The sequence below is a fragment of the Pristiophorus japonicus genome, chromosome 16 (genome assembly GCF_044704955.1).
Source record: "Pristiophorus japonicus isolate sPriJap1 chromosome 16, sPriJap1.hap1, whole genome shotgun sequence".
NCBI classification, from domain to species: Eukaryota; Metazoa; Chordata; class Chondrichthyes; family Pristiophoridae; genus Pristiophorus; species Pristiophorus japonicus.
In genome coordinates, this window is record NC_091992.1 from 20728764 (window position 1) to 20749927 (window position 21164).

At 40.5% G+C, this 21164-nt stretch overlaps 1 protein-coding gene across 8 annotated transcripts in view; it reads right to left on the reverse strand.

Annotated features, from left to right (window-relative positions):
- git1 (G protein-coupled receptor kinase interacting ArfGAP 1) overlaps positions 1-21164 on the reverse strand; it is a 184119-nt gene that overhangs the window by 49222 nt on the left and 113733 nt on the right. For 5 of the 8 annotated variants that reach the window (XM_070857097.1, XM_070857093.1, XM_070857095.1 and 2 more), the window contains 2 exons: positions 18263-18314; positions 13252-13324 (listed from right to left, as the gene is read on the reverse strand). In XM_070857097.1, the coding sequence (XP_070713198.1) occupies positions 13252-13324; positions 18263-18314 (125 nt within the window). The remainder of the gene's footprint in view (positions 1-13251; positions 13325-18262; positions 18315-21164) is intronic. The other 3 variants (XM_070857098.1, XM_070857094.1, XM_070857096.1) reach the window with 1 other exon arrangement.

The window sequence follows — 21164 nt, forward strand, 5'->3', positions numbered from 1 at the left end:
TTAGATTACAGCTACACATTGCAATTGTTAAGATTTTGAAAATACTTGTACAATAGCCTCATAGAATAGGTGAATTCACACTTAAATATAATATGACTTCATATAAACCTACAAGTAAGATAGCTACATTGAATATGAAAATATACTTTGAGAATCAAAAAATCAAATTTAACAGATTTATTAAGAATCCTGGTCTTTTCTACATCATTTCAATAGAATTTTAATTCAACCTGCCTCGAATGTCTGAATTTTAAATCAAAAAACAGTTATATAAAGCTTTCATATATTTTGTATGTAGGAAACATCTGTCCCATCAGTTGAGTGCTGACACTGGATTTAACACATTGGTACCAACACTATAGGAGAAACGATATGTAAGCGAATATACTTGAATGCTTTTGTACAACGCAGCCCTTGCGTTTTAAATTTTCTCACCGATAGCAAGTCATCCTGGTGTTAAGTAGCTCAAAAAACTCTAGACACAGCCTAAATTTGGAAAAAAAAGTCGAAGTGCACTGTTCAGTTTCTCAAGTGTAACTATGAATGCCACAAAATATTTCACAGGCCCATGATTACACTATATTGAAATCCTAGTGAGAACACGAAGTTCCAAGAACTAGAAGTGCACATCAAATAATGTAGATGTTTTAATAATTGTATCAGAGTCTTCATTCAGCTGCATTATCTGACTAGGTCTGAAACATTCCAGCTTAAATAGTATTTTGTGACAAACGTGATGAAACTAAAATGGCAAGTGCATAGGTCAAATCTGCCCATTTCCTTAATTCCTCCATTAAGCAAAGCTCTAGATAACATTGTACATCCTATTAAGAAAGACTGGATCAACTGGGCTTGTATTCACTGGAGTTCAGAAGAGTGAGAGGGGACCTCATAGAAACGTTTAAAATTCTGACGGGTTTGGACAGGTTGGATGCAGGAAGAATGTTCCCAATGTTGGGGAAGTCCAGAACCAGGGGTCACAGTCTAAGGATAAGGGGTAAGCCATTTAGGACCGAGATAAGGAGAAACTTCTTCACCCAGAGAGTGGTGAACCTGTGGAATTCTCTACCACAGAAAGTAGTTGAGGCCAATTCACTAAATATATTCAAAAGGGAGTTAGATGAAGTCCTTACTACTCGGGGGATTAAGGGATATGGCGTGAAAGCAGGAAGGGGGTACTGAAGTTTCATGTTCAGCCATGAACTCATTGAATGGCGGTGCAGGCTAGAAGGGCTGAATGGCCTGCTCCTGCACCTATTTTCTATGTTTCTATGTTTCTAATCTTATTCACAATACTGAATAATTATGGGCCTTTCAGTTTATAATTTGAACATGTATGGAACTATAAAATAGGATTTAGCATCTATATAGAAAGACATGCCATTTCATTAATCTTACTGTTATTTTTAAACTTTTCTTTAAAGCTCCAGAGTCCGGAGCTTAATTCTCATCAGCATGCTTTTTCAACTCTAGTTTTAAAAATATATATATTCCTTTGTGGAAAGAGACAGGAAGTGTTACAAATTAAGCTATTGTGTGTTTGCAATTTATTACACATATACATATAACTATTTATTAATCACACTTCTTGTTACCAAATTGTTGGGGTTTATGATCAATTAGCATTTCATAGAAACATAGAAAATAGGTGCAGGAGTAGGCCATTCGGCCCTTCGAGCCTGCACCACCATTCAATAAGATCATGGCTGATTATTCCCTCAGTACCCCTTTCCTGCTTTCTTTCCATACCCCTTGATTCCCTTAGCTGTAAGGGCCATATCTAACTCCCTCTTGAATATATCCAATGAACTGGCATCAACAACTCGCATCACCATCATTACCTCTACAAAAAGCTCGAAATAAATAGGTTTTGTTTGAACAGTTAGTAATGGGGACATGTGAGGGAAAGGTCTAATTTAGGGCAGACATGGTACCCAACAGTATGACGCAGTCAGATCATACACAGTGACGTGGAGAGAGAAAGAGCCAAATGCCCTTCTTTTATTAGCTCAATTTTCTCACGTCAGCAGGCTCAGTCGTCCCTCCCAAACATTTGGATGACATCTTTAGATGAACAATATTCACAAAGGAGGAGATCAGACACTTAGTTTTTTTTAAATCAATAACCATTTTCTTTTAAATACGAAATGGTAACCGACTGGTTACAGATCCTTTTTCACACTACCCAGTAAACGCCAGAGTAATCGTTCTCAGAATTTGCTTTCTGCTACAGAACAGTTGGTTATTTTTTTCATTAAAACTAATGAAATCAGTGAAAGACAAAAAAATCTAAATCTTTAACTACAGTAGCTTTTTCCTACAACATGCAGACAATATAGATTACCCATATACACACATTACTGGAAAGTCATCTTTATTCAGTTGTAAATTTGCAAGTTCAAAAGACTATGTGGAGTACATTAAGCTTAATAAGTGATTGCATTAAAGCATTTACAGAAGTACCTACTGAACATTCAATAGCTCACAAGTGACAATATGGGACAGATAATGGCTGTACTTAGCATCCGACAAAAACTGTATGATGTACCAAACTAATGAATATCTTAATCACACTCTAAAATAACAGCATAAAAATATATTTTAATACATTTGGATGTTCAATCACAGGATGATTAAATGTGCAATTACTCATTTTCATGCTGCCAGAATCAATTCTAGAATGAAAAACTTCTGCTTTAAGGGGCAGTAAACTTAAAGTTCCAGGACAACAATGCAACAATCAAAGCTTACATATTTCCTTATTAAATTCATTAATTTATGTACCATAAAGATAAGGGACATCAGTGCTGGAAAATATGAAAAAATCTTGCACTTTTGATGCAGATCAGCATCACCCACTTCAAAACCAGCAATCATACAGGTTCTATTGTTCTCTACTCTCATGTGCCTTAAAACCAACTTCTCAACAACACTCCCTTTTTTGCATCATTGCAAGGGTTTCTATTTCCCACATCAACCATTCTAATGGCCTGAGTGAGGCTACCAATCAATCTATTGCCAAAATGTAGGTGATTTTGCACTATGAACCTAAACCCACTAGGACCGTAGGTTGGGAGTAGGCAACAGGACTTACAGCCAGCATAAACTCTTATTCCATCAGTCTGGGCTGGGTTTGAACCCAGATTGGCAAGTATGCTAAATACAATTTAGCATTCCCCCAAATTAATTTAAAAATGTGTTTTAATTTGAAATATGCATGTGGCTTCACGCTCATCATTCATTCACTTCATGGTAAACTGACATGCTCTGGAATGACACTAAATACCTCACAGCTCATACAACCTGCATCCTCCATAGTGCACCATAGTGGTATCTTATAATATAGAATTACACAGAATTCAGATGTTAGAAATTGACAATTAGACTTTTTTTGGTTGGGGGAAGCACGAGTTCAGTTGTTAATCTATATTTCAATTAACATTTATAGTACGGTTGTAATATAACCCTTCAGTTAATGTGACTGGGAGAAAACATTTGCACTTTGCTCTGATGGTTTACAATAGCATACAAACCCAATAACAGTCTTGTCATTTTCTTTTTAGTTTAAATGCACTCACCAAAAAATTGTGCTACTGACAATAACGTAGAGTGAATTCAAACACTATCCATTCATCTTTGGACTCTGATTTGAATCCAGCCTTGGCAGTAAGGAGACTGAAGTATCTCCTTTCCCCACAGCTATTAAAAAGGTCCCATGTGTTACAAGTCTAGTCAGCCTCGATCCAATTACCAATACACATGCATCTACATCACGAAACCACTTTCAGGGAAGATATTCTGGAAAAAAATGAAAGAGCTCTTGAAGTTCTTTTCTCATTTAAACTTGCAAGCACTTGACAAATGCAGCTGTCAGATTTAAAGCTACATTTGATAAATATACCAGACTCTTCCTTAATCCTGTTGACAGTATTTGCCCATTTGCTGTGCTTATTTGTACAGCATGCATGAAAGGGGGACATGCACAACATTCAGAATCCATGCTATTCACACACTGACCATTATTTACAACATTGCCCTTTCCCTCGGATAGCTACAATCAATCTGCAATGGGTCAATGCAAGTATCTCAGGCAATTTCTGACCGGGTGCCTCAAACTACAATAAATACATTTCCAATATACTCCAATTCCTGAAATAAGTCTCGTTCTATGAATGTCTAGAAATCCTTTTGGTAATGGTATACCTGTCCTGATTAATATATAGGCCTAATTACAACAAAGATTTTGTAGCCTAACTCAGCTATTGTATATGACTGCACGGAGGAGACTAGTGGAAAATAAGCTGAAGGCTAAGAGCATTTGGGGAAAAAAAACAACCCCAGGTTTGATACTCAGTCTGTGTGCTGAGTTAGCCAAAGTGTACGACTAACATTCTGGGTTAGGGAGAAGAGAAAAAAAGCCAGTCTTCTCATTTCTAATTGCTAGCCAGTGACTCCTGCTGGAAAGAGTGCACATTAAGGAGAGGCAGGTTTGGGCCCAGCTATGGTGCATGCAATAGTGAATATCTTACTAACACTCATTGTCTAGGTTCAGATGTACAAATTGGTCATTTGGGCAAAGTACCAGAGGATGGCTGACTATCTGTAAAATTGCACAATTGTAAGAGACAGCATTTTGAAGCAGGGAAAGGGAGAAAATCTGGTAAGAAAATTCAACAAATCAATTAATTTGTACAGAGGGCAACATTTTCATTTAGTTTTCTGTTTTCATCTAGCCAGTCTTCACAAGACACCTCAACTTTTCATCTCACATCTACACGTTCAGTTAACAACGGTGAAAGATCAGGTACTCAGGATATAGTCATCAGCAATCATGCTTAGGAGACCTTTTTTGACAAAGACCTCCAATTCCAATCTAAAAAAGTCATGTCCTGAGCACGCCACAGACCAGATAATGAGCACTCTGGAAAAGGATGATTAACTACCAGCACAAAGTAAAACAACCAACCTTCACGGAAAATTAAATAGTCTTTGGACTCAGCTGTGAAATTAGTTTAACTAGCCTAAACAAGGTCTCAGAAAGTTAAGACAAATAGCCATGATAAAAGTTATTAAAAATTATTCTTACCTTATTTAATGTCTAGCTTTATAAGTATTGTAAGTTAGAGTAGCAAGTTAAATCCACTTTAAAACCAAAATGTACCTTGTTTGAGCCTCCTGCTCTGACGCACTAAGCTGGAAAAAGCTTTGATATTAAATCTCTCTTCCTGTCTTAGTAGCTAGCAACTATGTTTAGGAAACATGTCAAAAGAGCCAATAGGCTGATGAACAACAGAAATGTATTCAAGCTGATCCATTTACGGCAGAATTAAACTGCCTGAACTGCGGGGTAGCATATATTGCACTCTTGCACAGCTGCCCCCGCAGTACACACAGTGTTAAATACCCACATGTTTCTTATCCTCATCAGATAATGGGAAAGTGCTGCAACCAAAAGCTTTTCCAAAAATGGATAGGTTTTTCAGTCGTCGAATGTCTGTTGGCTGCAAAAATATGCACTCCTCACAGTAAGCACATTCCAATCACATTTCCTTACTAACTGTATAATTGGATTTTGCTGATTATCATGCAGCTGGTTAAAGTATTACGCTACATTACACACTTACTTCACAAGAGTATTAATTTGAGACAATAAGGGATTTTAAACAATTTGTGATCTGTTCTGAAAAAACTAAATTTAATACTTAGATTACAAACTTTTCAGTAACTCTTAACCCCAAGTACTACTGCTCAAAAATGATAATATACTGAATACACCATTGGTTAAGACATCCATGAGACAAGCTCTGATGGCTCAGTCGGTGAATGCACTGGCTAGTGTGGAACGGGATAGCACAGAGCTAGAATATCCCAAGTTCAATTGCTGGTCTATGCTGACTGGAGGCAAGTACGCGGCAATTGGCCTCAGCACCCGTGAACTAGCGAATGGAGAAAAGGACAGTCGGGGTTTCTGCTCCCGATTACCATCCAAGAACTTCTACTGGAAACTGTGAATACAGACGTACAGATGCTCGGTGAGGACAGAAGCAGGTTGGCCTGGGCTATATCCTGGTTGGATGAACAGCTTGAAACATTCACACAAGAGTAGTAGTTCTGGAGGGCATTAGTGGGGGGAGGAGAGGAAAAAGAGGGAGGAGAGTAAAGAGAAAGGTAGGGAGAGGGACAAATGTCTTCCGTGACGAAGAAGTCACTACCTATTACACATTCTAAATATTGGATGGCTGGATGTTATACATTTAGACATATGGGCTGGAATTTCCCCTCTGATCGCTGGCGTCGGATCCTTAGTGATATTCTGGCGGTTGCGCCTTTTTAAACTGCTGGAATACTGCTGGTGCGTGCTCCCGCGGTTTTCGGGTCCTCGATGTTGGCGGTGGCGAAGGCTAGCAATAGCGGACTGGAGCAGGTGGCGAAAGTAGGAGAAAAGTCGCCGATCTCCTTAACTTTCATAAGGGAAGCAGAACCACTGCAGAAAACGTCCGGAAAATCTTCTCTACGCATGCGCGGTCATTCTCCCGCGATTTCGGGGTCAAGGGTGACCCTGCACATGTGCAGAGAAGAGTAGGACAGCATTGGACATCTTGAAACTGCAGAGGTTGGTTGAGGTCAGTGAGAGGATTTATGAGGTGTTTTGAGGAGGAATATTCAGTATATTTACAATTATATCATAATATAAAATATAATAACTAGTAATAAAATATAACTAGTAATATTTATAATAGATCTTAAAATCTTTAAAAAATAATAATAAATAAATAAAATATATAAATATCAACAAAATGGAAAATCAAACCATGGAAGCGGAAAGGGAGTTAGGTGGGAGGAAAAGGGCCACTCGTTTCTCAGAGGAAGCCCAGGAGTCATTGGTGAAGGAAGTGGAGGCCCATTGGAATCAGTTAACACAGGGTGGGCGAGGGAAACAGTCACCGTTCATGTATCAGCGGTTATGGCGAGAGATCGCTGAGGCAATGTCCTCCATCACGCCCATGATGCGGGGGCCGAGCCAGTGCCGCACACGGTGGAATGACATCGTTGGGTCTGCATGAGCAAGTACTAACTTTTATCATGTATTCACTATTTACTCTTTAATGCCATGTTTTATTATGTTGTAAAGCTTGGTGCCATTTTTATTTCCCATCATCGATCTCGTTGTGTTAGTCCTCTGTATTTTCATGTGTTCATCATGGAACTTCTGCATGTTAACAAAACTTAAATCGTGCACTCATTGACGAAAAGACTGGGGGACGGTTAATTGGGGATGTGTACCAAAATATTGTGTATGTATGTGTGTGTTCTGTATTAGTAGCAGTCAAATTAGTTTGCACATTTTATGTCCTTTTTGCTGAAAAAATTATCCGGCAATAGGACAGAGCTCTGTAAAATGAGCGGTGGTCCGAAGACTATCCCTCTGACGGACCTAGAGAAATACGCTGCAGCCCTGACTGGTGCATATAATCACACCGCCAGTTCTCCTGGAGGGTAAATCTGCATAATCCCTGGACTCTACTGCGGTCATGTAATTCAATCTTATGGTAATATAATGTAGAATGTAATGCTGGGAGCAAGACATGTTGCTAGTTGCTACATGATTTATTGGTTGATCACACTCGGCCACGAGGGGCTGATTTTGTGGGTGGCAGGAAAGGGATTTTGTAACACGTGTAACACCACTCAGGAAAAAGCCACTCAGGAGTTAGCCCACTGAGCTATTCATTGCTGAACATGAATTATTTGCTGGAAAATCCCCCCCCACCACCGATGCTGGCTGTAGCGGGGCCGGAAGTGTGAATGGAAGGGGGAGGGGTTGGTTATTTGGGGTCTCATCCAAATAACCATTCTTCATGTGGCTTGACAGCATGCTCGTGTGGATATTCAACTATAGCAGGCGTCACAGCTATAATGTATGCACCTGTGAGGATGCTCACAGGTTTGTAGAGCGGTTGAGTACCCTCCAAAAAAAAAAAGGGGGTACTTGAAAGGGGTTTTTTTTTTATAAAGTGTGTCCCCCCCCTTTAATCTGGGGGCACTTGATTATTAGTTTACAATAAAATAGTTGTAGAGCGGTTGCATTGTGAGTGGCTTAGCCAGTTACATGATGTTCACAAGATTGAAGAAAACCCCAGTCGGTTGGGTCTAGGTCATCCAAGATGAGATGAGTTTACAAGGGACACCGGCAATCACACATTTAAAGTTGTGTTTCCTAAAAGTTGTCATATGAGACTCAAGTTTTGTTATGTCATATACTTTCTTTATACTTTGCTTATGATAGTTTCATGTAATGATTCTCGGTAAAAAATGTTTGTTCTCCACATAAGCTTGCGCAAAGTGAATTGCTCTGATGTTATCTCTGCCCATCCCCTCCCCTGCCGCCAACCATTAATGTTATATTTTTTTACAGTTGCACAGGTGGAGCCGCCTGCCCTCCTAGAGAGGAGTAATTGCAGGGAAGAACAAATGGAGATGGTGGAAGAGACAGAGGAGATGGTGCTGCAGGAGCTGGAGGAGACCACTCCTCAAAGCATTGTAACGGTGGTGGTGCAGGAGGAGGGAGGGCTGGCGGGACTTGAAGGGTCCTTTCTACTGGTGGCCACCGGTTCCTCGTCGGAATCCTGCCTGAGGAAGCGGGATCAAGCGGAATACAATGGCGCACACCGACTCCCATGGTGAATCCGCGGCAGCTGATCCACCAAAGTGGGAACGCTATGTGACAGGCAGATGCGAGCCTGGACATGGTGGGACTGTCCAAGATGAGCATCGACTTGATTTGAGAGCTCCTCCAGGCCATTGCTGTGTTGTCCGAAAACATCGTGGCTTTAGCAGCCCGTCAATTGGAGGACATGACAGAGCTGATTGCAGCAGTGCCAATGCTATGCGGCAATCGACGGTCGTGAGATATGGCACTGCACCCCAAGGTGCCATATCAGTAATGGTGACACCACCTGATCGTCGGGAGGAACTAGTTTCTTCCGACTTTGAAGATGGGTCCTCAGCATCTCCATCTTCTCCAGAACCCCCAAGCGCTGCCATTGTCACCCACCCCTCAGCAGACACGCTCGAGGTCCTGTGCTGATGCACGACGTACTGTTCTCGACAGGGGCAGGGGGAGATTGGGGAGGAAAGGCGTTGGGAAAGGTGGCCGCAGGTAGAATTGTCGGAGGGTGCAGGGTTGTTGAGTGTTGTTTATACTATTGTTGTTGCTGTTTGTTGTTCATAATGTTTTTTTTTGTACAAATTTTCATTCAAACAATTATGTTATTTTATTACATTGTTAAAGTTTAATACAAATTACAAGTTTGATATAAAATTTTATTCAACTAAACCATTTTTGTATTGTGCCTCACTCACTTCTGGGAAGGGGAAAAATATGTCCCATATGACAACTTTTAGGACAACATAACTTTAAATGTGTGTTTGCTGGTGTCCCTTATAAACTCATTTCATCTTGGATGACCTAGACCCAACTGATTGGGGTTTTCTTCAGGCTTGTGAACATCATGTAACTGGCGAAGCCACTCACAATGCAACCACTCTACAAACCTGTGAGCATCCTCACAGGTGCATACATTATAGTTATGACGCCTGCTATTGCTGAATATCCACACAACCACACTGTCAAGCCACATGAAGAATGGTTACTTGAATGAGGCCCCAGTGCATGGACACAACCCCTCCCCCCTCCAACCCCCCCACCCCCACCCCGCTACTGCCAGCATCAGTGGGCTGGTGGGGGTAATTTTCCAGCAAATAATTCATGTTCAGCAATGAATAGCTCAGTGGGCTGACTCCAATGGCTTTTTCCTGAGTGGTATTACATGTGTTACAAAATCCCTTTGCTGCCACCCACAAAATCAGCCCCTCGGCATGTTACATAGGTTCCAAACAGACGAGAAACATCTGCAATTGAATTGGGTTTATTTTTTAAATAATGTTTCGATTGGGAGAGTCTATTTCTGCGGACCCAGAAATACACCAGGCAGCATCGCTCAGCAAACACCCTGAGTCTCTGAATTGATGGCAGCTAGCGAGACATGGCGTGAGATCAGTAGTGAGGCATCATTCCTCGCCAACCTGCATTCCTCAGTATTAAAAAAAGTTCAATCAAATGAACCACTCCTCTCCCACTTTCCATCCCACTCACACGTGTAACTGCTAATAAAATATTTCATTGGCGGTGATTGCTGCGACTGGCTTTAATTCGATCAGCCTGGTTGTATGTACTCCAAAAATTACTATATTGTATATGAAATGTGATAATAAATGCAGATTTTCTTTCTAAACGCTAACTAGCCGCAAAGCATCCCAAGCTCAAAATATTTGCATCAGCCTCAGCAAATGTTGCTTCCTCTCCATGCAAACTGCTCCAGTAACTGAAGTTGGCCCAGGAGCTTGATGGACGCTCCCCCTCCGGGTCAAGGAATGGGGGGTAACGCTCCTCCTCTGGGCCTTCACCCATTCCCTGACTCCTGGGACCACCTGCTGACCCTCACTGTCTCGGCTCAATCAGTCCCCAATCCCACAGGAGACAGAGGCTACAGAACGAGCGCGTGCCTCTCCCGCTCCCGGGGGGGGTCAGGGTCACACTCCCTATCCGAGGCCATCCGACCTGTTCTCCTTCACCTGGGCGACAGGAAGCTGGATCCTCTTCTGAACGAGGTGGACATGTTCAATCTGATCAAAACCTGCCTCGACAGCGTGGTGGGACTGTCGCCACTCGGGATGGAGAAGACCAAGGACGAGACAAGTGCCAACATGAAGGAGCGAGGTAATGATCGAGGTTGTTCCGGCGCTCATAGTGGAGTGAGCTTGATACTGGCCTTTGACCCATGGTGCCCAAGTTTAAAGGGAGCCATACTCTGCTGTATCCGTGCTGTACCTGCCCTGCGAGTGTTTGATGGGACAGTGTAGAGGGGGCTTTACTAGTATCTAAAATCATAGCAGGCCAGCGACACTTGCACCTTCATGATCTGAATGGAGTGCGCACGAGCACGATGGCGACCCCCCCATGTCACGGTAGCACTGGGTGACAGCACCAGCAGTGGTCAGGTCCCTGTACACCCTGTTCTGATGATGAAAAGTAGTAATTTCTACTCTGAATAGTTTATATCCCAGCTGCCAATACTTAATCGTGCATAACGTTGGCCCAAGTCAGGTAGGTACTTTAAAAATGGGTGGTTGTGATTGGAGTGATGACGGGTGGTAGCGGGCCTTAAAAAATATTTTTTGGTGGAAATTAGAGCTGGGGAGGAATTTTGGACGATTTCTGGGTGGCAAATGTGGGCGGGTGATTTGCAGCAATGCCAAAATTACCATCGCCTATAATCGGGAGGTGAAACGGGCGGTACAGGCCGTAATTTACATTTTTGACCAAGATGGGCAGTAACTGGGTGCTATATGGGCGATCCTAGGGGAAATTCTGGCCCTATATTTTATACGCTCTGCAGAGCAGCACATACTGGCTATCAAATCTGAATTAAAATAAAGAGTAAAAAAGGAGTAAAATCATTTTATAGAATATGTCAGATGGTGTAGAACTGAAAACATCTCAATTTTCATTTGCGAGTTTGAGTCATAAGTAGGTATCCCTGCACTCTTACAGAAACTATAATATGACCTTGAATTACTATCTTGTATCTCTGTCAACACAAACTTCAAAGCTGCTCCCATGGGCTCTCAAGATTGTTAACTGCACATCACACAGCCAAAAGCTTAAGTCAGGAGGAGCAGGTTTTACTGCTAGACTGAAAATTGTAATACTGATACATCTATGAAATATTATTTGTTCCAACATGTCTGATTAAAGACTTGGAGAAAATTAGCATTTTGCAGACTGGTTAAAAACAAGATTCTTGCATCTTCATTTTTCAGGTAACTTAAAACATTCAGCTCAAGTTACTCGTCCCTTTAATAACATTCAAATGTTACTTTTGCAGCAGTAAGGTGATAAACCAAAATATTCCAGTTTGGCTTACATCTGCTGCACAAGCTCCTGCACAGCCTGTCCTCACCAGATCCCGCTGCCACCTTGCTGCCTACTCTGGGTTTAACAATGGCAAGACATAAAAATTGCACACATCAGTAAAGCAAACATGTGACAGCCATACAGAGGCATGGGGAGACAATTCTGTGACAAATATGGGCCAGTGGAGTGCCTCACTGTCAACCAGGTAGAGACTAGCCAATCTGATTCTGATGGGCTATGAGAATAATTGGATAACTCTTTCAAAGAGCCGGCACTGGTACAATGGAACAAATGGCCTCCTTCTGTGCTGTATGATTCTACAACTGAGTACTGCAAAGCATTGAGGAAATGGAATGCTCAAAGGGACGCCATTTAAAATAAATAGGAATTTAATTTGTCTGCTGCACTCTCGCGAGTACAAATATTTTAGTTTTAAACAGTACATATTTCTGTGTGAATGGATAGAAAATGTGGATTAGACATTGATAGTGACTAATGCAAATATTTCCTGTTGTACAACACAAATAAAAACACTTTCACTACAATGCACATTTCCATTCTTAATGACTATTGGAAGATCATGTGAAGGTATCCTGGGCAGACAGAATCGACTGTGATGTTGTCGGAGACCCATACTCCAGTAACGAGACAGTGGGGAAGAAAATTGACAAGAAAATTATCCACACATTTTCAAGCATCAGAACCCTGCCTCAATTCAAGAGCTACTTTCTGATCTGATCACCCACATCATTCTGTACACCATGAAGGTAGACAAAAATGTTTCTATATCCATAATGGGATTAAATTAGGATATGAAGAAACCTGTTCCGAGATCGCTGGACTCAAGGTTTCTGTAGTTTATTTCCTTCACACTCCACATTGCGTGTTCAATAACTCGAGTGATGGGAATAATGCAGAATGGAACACTTGACAACCAGAATCTGCAATCTGCATCGTGTACTGAGGCCAATTCCAGCTGCAACAGTGTATTTTAAACTCAAGTTCAGAAGACCACCATCTGCAAAATACAATAGTTTCACTTTCCATATGAGCCATCCTATTGGCTTGAGTAAATTTACGAATTCAATACCGACTGTTAATAGTCTCAAACTACCCATGATTTGAGTTGCTCCTACTGGAAATTAGGTGAAAATACCCAACCTCATTGCACATAGGAAGCAGATCACACATTCCTGCTCCACATACCATTGCTAGATATTAAAAAGGTCCATGGTTTCACATTTACACCAAAAGTACATTAACTTTCCACATACCTGCATCATTCTCACGTCGATCAACTTCATCATAAACATCCATTGCAAGTTCTTCAAACAGGCGGTTATTCAGCTGCGCAGAAAGAAAATTGAACATACAGCAATTTATAAACTTCAAGCGTCTTTTGCAAAGAATTGTCCAAACCGAAACCATGTAGTTTTGTACTTCATTGATGCAGTTCAAAGGAAGGCTTGCAGAGGCCTGTATTACTTTTATGCTGCATAAACCACGTAACTAACACACTCAATCAACTGGGGGAAGACTAGCAACATTTTAAAGCATTAGGTGTATACCATTCCTCTGAGAAAATTAAAAACCATAGCATCTATTAGCCTGTGTACACGGGCCACATTTTAAGTTTTCACTTAAAAATTGCTATATTTTAATTACTGTATTTAGTTTTTCACGGTTATAGACAACATTTTCTAGATCATAATTCAAGGGCAACTTAACCTACTTTATGATGGGGTTGTCCAACACTAGTTTGGCTCGGTGAAGCAGACATAGCTGATCTGCTGGTGGGAGAATAAAAAACAAATAGTGCTGCCAGCTCCTGCAGCAGGTGCTGTGGTTTGCCATGCACTGTGAGAACTATGTTATTTTTATTCCTTCTCCCTTCCAAGACTTGGTTCTTTCTCAAAGGGAGTGCTTTTGACTTGTACTCCCCTCAGCTGTGGCTCTGCACTGAGAGCCAGAGAGATCGTTGCTGCCAGGTATATGACCTGCTGTGCGTTTGCAGCTTTATCCTGTTTCAGATTTCGAGTTTTTGTCACATTTTGCTTTTCGTTGCTGTTGGAGCCATGCAAGGCAGCCCTTACAAAGGCTCACACATACCTGAGTATGCCAGCACTTTGCCTGCCCAACAGCCTGCTCCCCCTAATAGGTACCTGCCTAAGTCCCAGTCCTGCCACCTTAACCCACCTGCCTGAGTTTCCATGCTGCTGCCTCTCCTTGCTCCCTCCCCCTGTAGTTTCAGATAAAGAGTAAAAACAGAAGAGTAAGAGGAACAAGAAAAAGGAAAAGTGAAAAAGAAAGAAAACATACAGACAGATGCACGTGCAAACACACACACATTCAGGCTTGGGCTGATGTGTGGCGCGAACGTTACTTGCCATATAAGTGCCAGTCAACAACCATCTCCAACAAGCGCGAGATTAACCACCTCTCCATAATATTCAATGGCATTACCATCGTCAAATCCCCCACCAACATCATCCAGGGCGTAAACATTGACCAGAAACTTAACTGGACCAGCCACATAAATACTGTGGCAACAAGAGCGGGTCAGAGGCTGGGTATTCTGCGGCAAGTGATTCACCTCCTGACTCTTCAAAGCCTTTCCACCATCTAGAAGGCACAAGTCAGGAGTGTGATCGAATACTCTCCACTTGCCTGGATGAGTGCAGCTCCAACAACACTCGAAGTGTGACACCATCCAGGACAAAGCAGCCCGCTTGATTTGCACCCCATCCACCATCTTAAACGTTCATTCCCTCCACCGCCAGCATATCGTGGCTGCAGTGTGTACCTTGTAAAAGATGCACTGCAGCAACTCGCCATGGCTTCTTCAGCCGCACCTCCAAAACCCGTGACCTCTACTGCCTAGAAGGACAAGGGCAGCAGGTGCATGGGAGCACCATGACCTGCAGGTTAATCTCCAAGTTACACACCATTCTGACTTGGAAATATATCGCCATTCTTTCATCGTCGCTGGGTCAAAATCCTGGAACTCCCTCCCTAACAGCATTGTGGGAGTAGCTCCACCACAAGGACTGCAGCGGTTCAAGACGGCGGCTCACCACCGCCTTCTCAAGGGCAATTAGGGATGGGCAATAAATGCTGGCCTTGCCAGCGACGCCCATATCCACAATGAATAAAAAAAAAACACACACACAAAAAGAGGAACTGGAAATGGTGTTATCCAATAATTTAAAAAGCACAAACTGGACTGGGAACTGAAGAACACTGGCACCCAGCTTTCACAGAACAATGAAGAGATTCATACGAGATTTACAAAACACCAGTAAAACCACAGAATCTCCTATAATAAAAAGGGAAGTTGACTTAATCCGTCACAGTAAACCTGTGGCCATAAACGTGATTCCTTTGGACTCAACAGGGTGTTGATCATGTGGGTCCATTTACTGGTTATGGCACATGGATCTATGCTACTGCTCCAAAAGGTTGGACATCACATCATTACGAACAACTGTGTTTCTTATAATTTTACAAGGCAAAGCCAATGTAACAGGGTTTTTGAATAAATTTACAAAGAACTTAATGTTGCCAATAGGTGGCCTTGTGTGCCATCACGCTGTGCCACAGCGGGTAGGGCACAGATGTGTGCCCACTTTTCCCTCAAATGCCAAGCTACCCACAGCAACCACGTCAACAGAGGATGCACCAAACAGAAAACAGCAAGAAAGAAAAGACAAGCAAAGTCCATGTGGAACCATAGAAGTTTACAGCACAGAAGGCAGCCATTCAGCCTATAGTGTCTGCCGTGGTTCTTTGATAGATCATCCTAGTCCTAGTGCCCTGGTATTTCCTCATTTCTCTGGATCTTCCTCTGCTTCAAATATCTATTTAATTTTACAATAAAAATACAATTTCATTATCTGGCCATCAAGACGATCCTTCTATTATTTCAACTCACTCAGCCTATGACCCAATCGTATCTTAAAATCAAGTAGGCAGAAGCTCATTACCATACCTAGAAATCACTTCAAACACTTACCCCCTGAGAGTAAAGACATTTTTTCAAATAAGATTTAAATGTATTTTTCACTAATTTAAGTTAATTTAATATTCCGAGCTGTATGCAATCTTAAGTTTTGTCATCCAAATGTTAATGCTTTTCAAAAAGTTGATGATTAAAAGTATAGACCACATATAAAATGCATTAAGTTCTCTTACATAAAACTAAGCTATTGCCAGGTTGGCTTTTTTGTTTTAGAAAGAGTACACAAGAAGTACTTATAAATCCCAGATTGGCTCCATTGAATACTTTTCAAAAGGCTTAAGCACACATTCATAAGACATTATAGGCTAACTAATGACAAATGTGAGGTGTCGACAGCAAACAAAAGTAGTCACGATAAACGGCAGAAAGGCACTCCCTTCCAAATGGCTCTACCCAGTGTACTACCTAGAGTAGTGCTGAAATCACATATCTATTTGATGCTACACTATTTGCCTCTGCAGCTCAAGGTGTGGTTCTCGGGTTCCTGGCCACTCTCCAGTGGCCCCTAGCAGAAAAAGTGCATGCGTGAATGTTGATGGGATAGGATCGGGCTATGATGGCCCCCCTTTTTAAACTCTCATGAATAGAGCCACTTCAGCAAGGTACCAGAAGGCACCTGCAAAAATATGAGCCAAAGGAGAAGAAACATGGAAACATAGAAAATAGGTGCAGGAGTAGGCCATTTGGCCCTTCGAGCCTGCACCACCGTTCAATAAGGTCATGGCTGATCATTTACCTCAGTACCCCTTTCCTGCTTTCTCTCCATACCCCTTGATCCCTTTAGCCATAAGGGCCATATCTAACTTCCTCTTGAATATATCCAATGAACTGGCATCAACAACTCTCTGCGGTAGGGAATTCCACAGGTTAACAACTCAGTGAAGAAGTTTCTCCTCATCTCAGTCCTACATGGCTTACCCCTTATCCTTAGACTGTGTCCCCTGGTTCTGGACTTGCCCAACATCGGGAACATTCTTCCTGCATCTAACCTGTCCAGTCCTGTCAGAATTTTATATGTTTCTATGAGATCCCCTCTCATCCTTCTAAACTCCAGTGAATAAAGGCCCAGTCGACTTAGTCTCTCCTCATATGTCAGTCAAGCCATCCCGGGAATCAGTCTGGTGAACTTTCGCTGTACTCCCTCAATAGCAAGAACGTCCTTCCTCAGATTAGGAGACCAAAACTGAACACAATATTCCAGGTGAGGCCAGGTACAACTGCAGTAAGACCTCCCTGCTCCTATACTCAAAACCCCTAGCTATGAAGGCCAACATACCATTTGCCTTCTTCACCGCCTGCTGTACCTGCAGGCCAACTTTCAATGAAGAGAAAAGTGGACGGGACAAAAAGACAGGGAGGGGAAGAAGGCAGCAAATTTATAGATCAGTCATAAAATCAATAGGAGATCGTACTGCATCTCCACAATATTAATAGAAAATGTGGCCTTACAATATTAAATGTGTGGAAGTCAGTAGCCACTGATGGCGGTTCCTAAACTCTGTGGCAATAATTACATGAAAGGTGACGTTTTTACTGTGGAAATACTTAAATTCAAACGAATACAAAATAGAATCAAATTTATCACCTTTAATCTTTGCTGCCAGAACAACTATTTGAGCTACAGTTACCAGAAGAAAGCAAAAGACAAATAGCATGTAGTACAAAAACCAATGAGGAAGAAACACCACAAAAAAAGCTCAAGTGCAATAGAGACACACAATATTTATTTAATTTTCATGACGCTGAAAAAAATAATGTAGCCTTCATACAATACCTTGTGATATATGTCCAAATGAAGGGAACTGTGGCAAGTTGAATTAGACTATTTTACAGAAACATTTTTTCCAAAGATTTCTCAGTTTTAACAAGCTAAAATCCATTGCAATTTTTTCCAAATGTATATTAATATTTTGTATTATTTCATATTAATCCTGGTAAATTAAATCAATTACAGCAGCTAATTAAAACATAAACTGGAAAGTTTATACTGTAGCCAAGAAAGGCATCCACATATTAAAAGGATAAATGCTGGAAAAACAACAGTTGTGACAAAGGAGTCTCTAGCTGAAATGTTAACCTGTCTTTTCAGATGCTGACTGATGTGTATTTTCAGCATTTTCATTTTTTATTTCTGATTTTTATATTTGTTATCCATAAAGGTAATTCCAGTACGGTACAGGCAACTTAATCTGTGTAATATTTACACAAGGAAAGTTCAGTATTGCTATTCACAACAATACGGAAGTAATTGTTTATTCATAACTTACTGCTTGAAGTTTCTTTTTGGCAGCCTTAGCCAGTTCTGACAAGTCCAAGCTACTGAAGAGAAACATGAAAGAAACCATAACTCAGGCACCAGGTCAACAAAAACATGCATCTATAACAAACGTACTCTCACTTACACAGGAGCTTGGTAAAAACACCTCCGAAGAACTAATGTTTCCATAAATCTATTCGTCACAGATATTCACAAATTTAGAATACAAGTAAAGTGACTGAAAACATTTGAAAGTACAGCAATGTTCTGAAACAACATAAAACTGAGTTTTGTGGTGGATCAGCTTTAAATAGTAATTGCAAAACACATAACTTAAAACAGAGACGTTGGTTACCCCATGGCTGTAGAACTGAAATACTGTGAAATCGTGCTACTCTCCAGCAATTTTACTCAATGGCAGTCTACAACCAAGTACCATGAGATCAGCAGCCGTTGACAATAATATGTTCAATTGAACGAATCACTTACTGGAATGAGGAATAGTTTGTAATTATGAATTTATATTTAATAGTGCTATTAATTTTCTGTGCATTTAATTGGGAGTGTAAAAGATTCAATTCTCTTTTGTCCAAATACCGTGCTGAGGTAAAAGGAATATATATCCAAGTGGTATTCTTTTCATTGTGTACCTACTTATGCATTAATTTTCAGGTGATTAAAGTAATCAGTTGGGCTGCTCAGAATATTTTTTGTACTAATTTTAGTAAATTACGCAACGCAAAGACTCACAATAAAGCCATATCCAAGTTGTCACGCATTGCTCATTTTTCCAGAGAAGGGAGAAAGAAAAAGGGAGGAGAAGCGATAAGATTTTGCACACAAGTTGTCCTGCTACCAATTTAGTACAGTATAACTCTCAACTGGAAAATATGCCATAAATATGCCTGATTACACAAACAATGAGCACAGTGTTCCAACCAGGAAAAAAAAACATGCAACAAAATTAAATGGAGTGAAATTATAATTAAAGGAATGATTTCATCACTGGTCTGAGCGAAGTTTCCACTGAAGTATCCAGGTGGTATCCTTGGTGTTATAAAATTATAGGGATTGCTTGAAATGTGGCTGTGTGTAACAAAAATTCTTATAAACCAAGCTGAGTTATTTTTTTTAAATAAAAAGCATTAATAGCTGAAATTAGCACTTTTTTCAGTTTCCACTCCATTTTAGTTTAGAATTATGTTTACTTGAAAAGGAAATCCTTTCTTGTTGAGCTGAGCAAGGGTGTGGGTGGCTGGCAGAGAAGACAGAATAATTGTACATTTGTTAAGGATATAACCGAGCAGATGCAAAGAGAATCTGGGGGTTGGACACTGCAAGGAAGTGGAGGATTATGGACTGTCCCAATCAGATTTCAAAATGAGTCAAGCATTCAACAAAACTAGAAGGGGCATGTAATAGTGACAGTTATTTTAATATTGTACTTAAACAATGTTGTAAAGCAATTCCAAGATCCATCATATTTCAAAGTTTTTAGCTGTAAAATACTAACTTTAAAAAAATATATACATTTAATCTTCAAGTTCAGTTTGAAAGAAAAATTCTTATCTATTTTTGGAAAGTCAACTTACAAAGTCAAATTAGAAAGAGTCCAGCTCTACAAACTAATTTGCTGTAGAACCAAATTAAGAGGTTGATGTGCATTTAGAAACAAAATAAATCCGTATTAATTATGTAGCATTTAAACAACAATGAGACCGATTAAGATTTTTAAGTGCAATATTTTCCGTTAAAAAAAACACAAAATATTAAATGTTGTCAACAGCGCTCTGTGATTATGTGAAAATAATCCAGATTATAAAATCATGAGATTTTTTTTTAGGAAAAATGCTTTTATATTTGCACACTGCTTCCGGGAAATGGCATTGCAACAGCTCTGGTTTCTGGATGCTGTAAAAAGCACCGTTGTTTGCATAGCAGTGGTTCAGCATTGGAATCGGTATCTGTAATACTTGCCCCAATGTCTGAGGAAGATCTGCAGAGACCATCAAAAACAGAAGCACATCACTGAACCCCGAGTTACTTAGCCAGCCTCCAAAGGACAGTCCACATAGTGTTTCTGTTGCTAATGGGATTGGCACCTGATGATGGTCAAACAGTAGCAATGAGCCGTGTCCACTGATGACAGAGCTGCCTTTTAAAGTGATTATATTGTTGTTGTTTACATAGTGAACATTTGATTTTAATATACTGACTTAAACCTTCAAATAGCACCTTCTCTAGTTTCAGTTGAAATGTTAATGCTCAACATAAAAAGGAGATATTCTTCCAAAGAGGTTTGGCCAGGTTACAATCTATCTCAGCAGCATAATGCCAAGTAATTCATCACTGGTACCCAAGGCATCATCTACAAATCTCACCTCCGCAAAATAGATTGCAACATAATCACATTCAAATACTGGTGGTGCATTCTCTCCTCGCAACACACATTTTTACTCTCTCTCCGCCCCACCACCCAGCTCCCCGCCTCATCACACACAATATCTTAACATTTCTAAATTCAGTTCCTGTTTACATTAATATAATGCCAAGTAATATAGTTAACTTTACTTTAATTGAATCAACCCTAATCCTTCATGTTTGTGGATTCATTTCAAAAAATTTTCACCAAATGTTACTTCTGCCAAATCAAGGTACATTTACTGACTTACAATCCAAGGCAAGTAAATATAAATTTCAAATGTTATCATGAATATTATACTAGTACAACTTGAAGATAAGAAACATGGTTGCAAACAAAACTCTTTCAAAATCAAAATAAAGACATTTAAGGTTACTTAAAAGCTGGTAAAAGATTTGTGCTATTAGGGTGGTTACCTAGTGTTGACTAACATAAATCACACCTCACTTAGGTGTAGAAGGGGATATTTTTTTATTTTTTTTTATTTTAA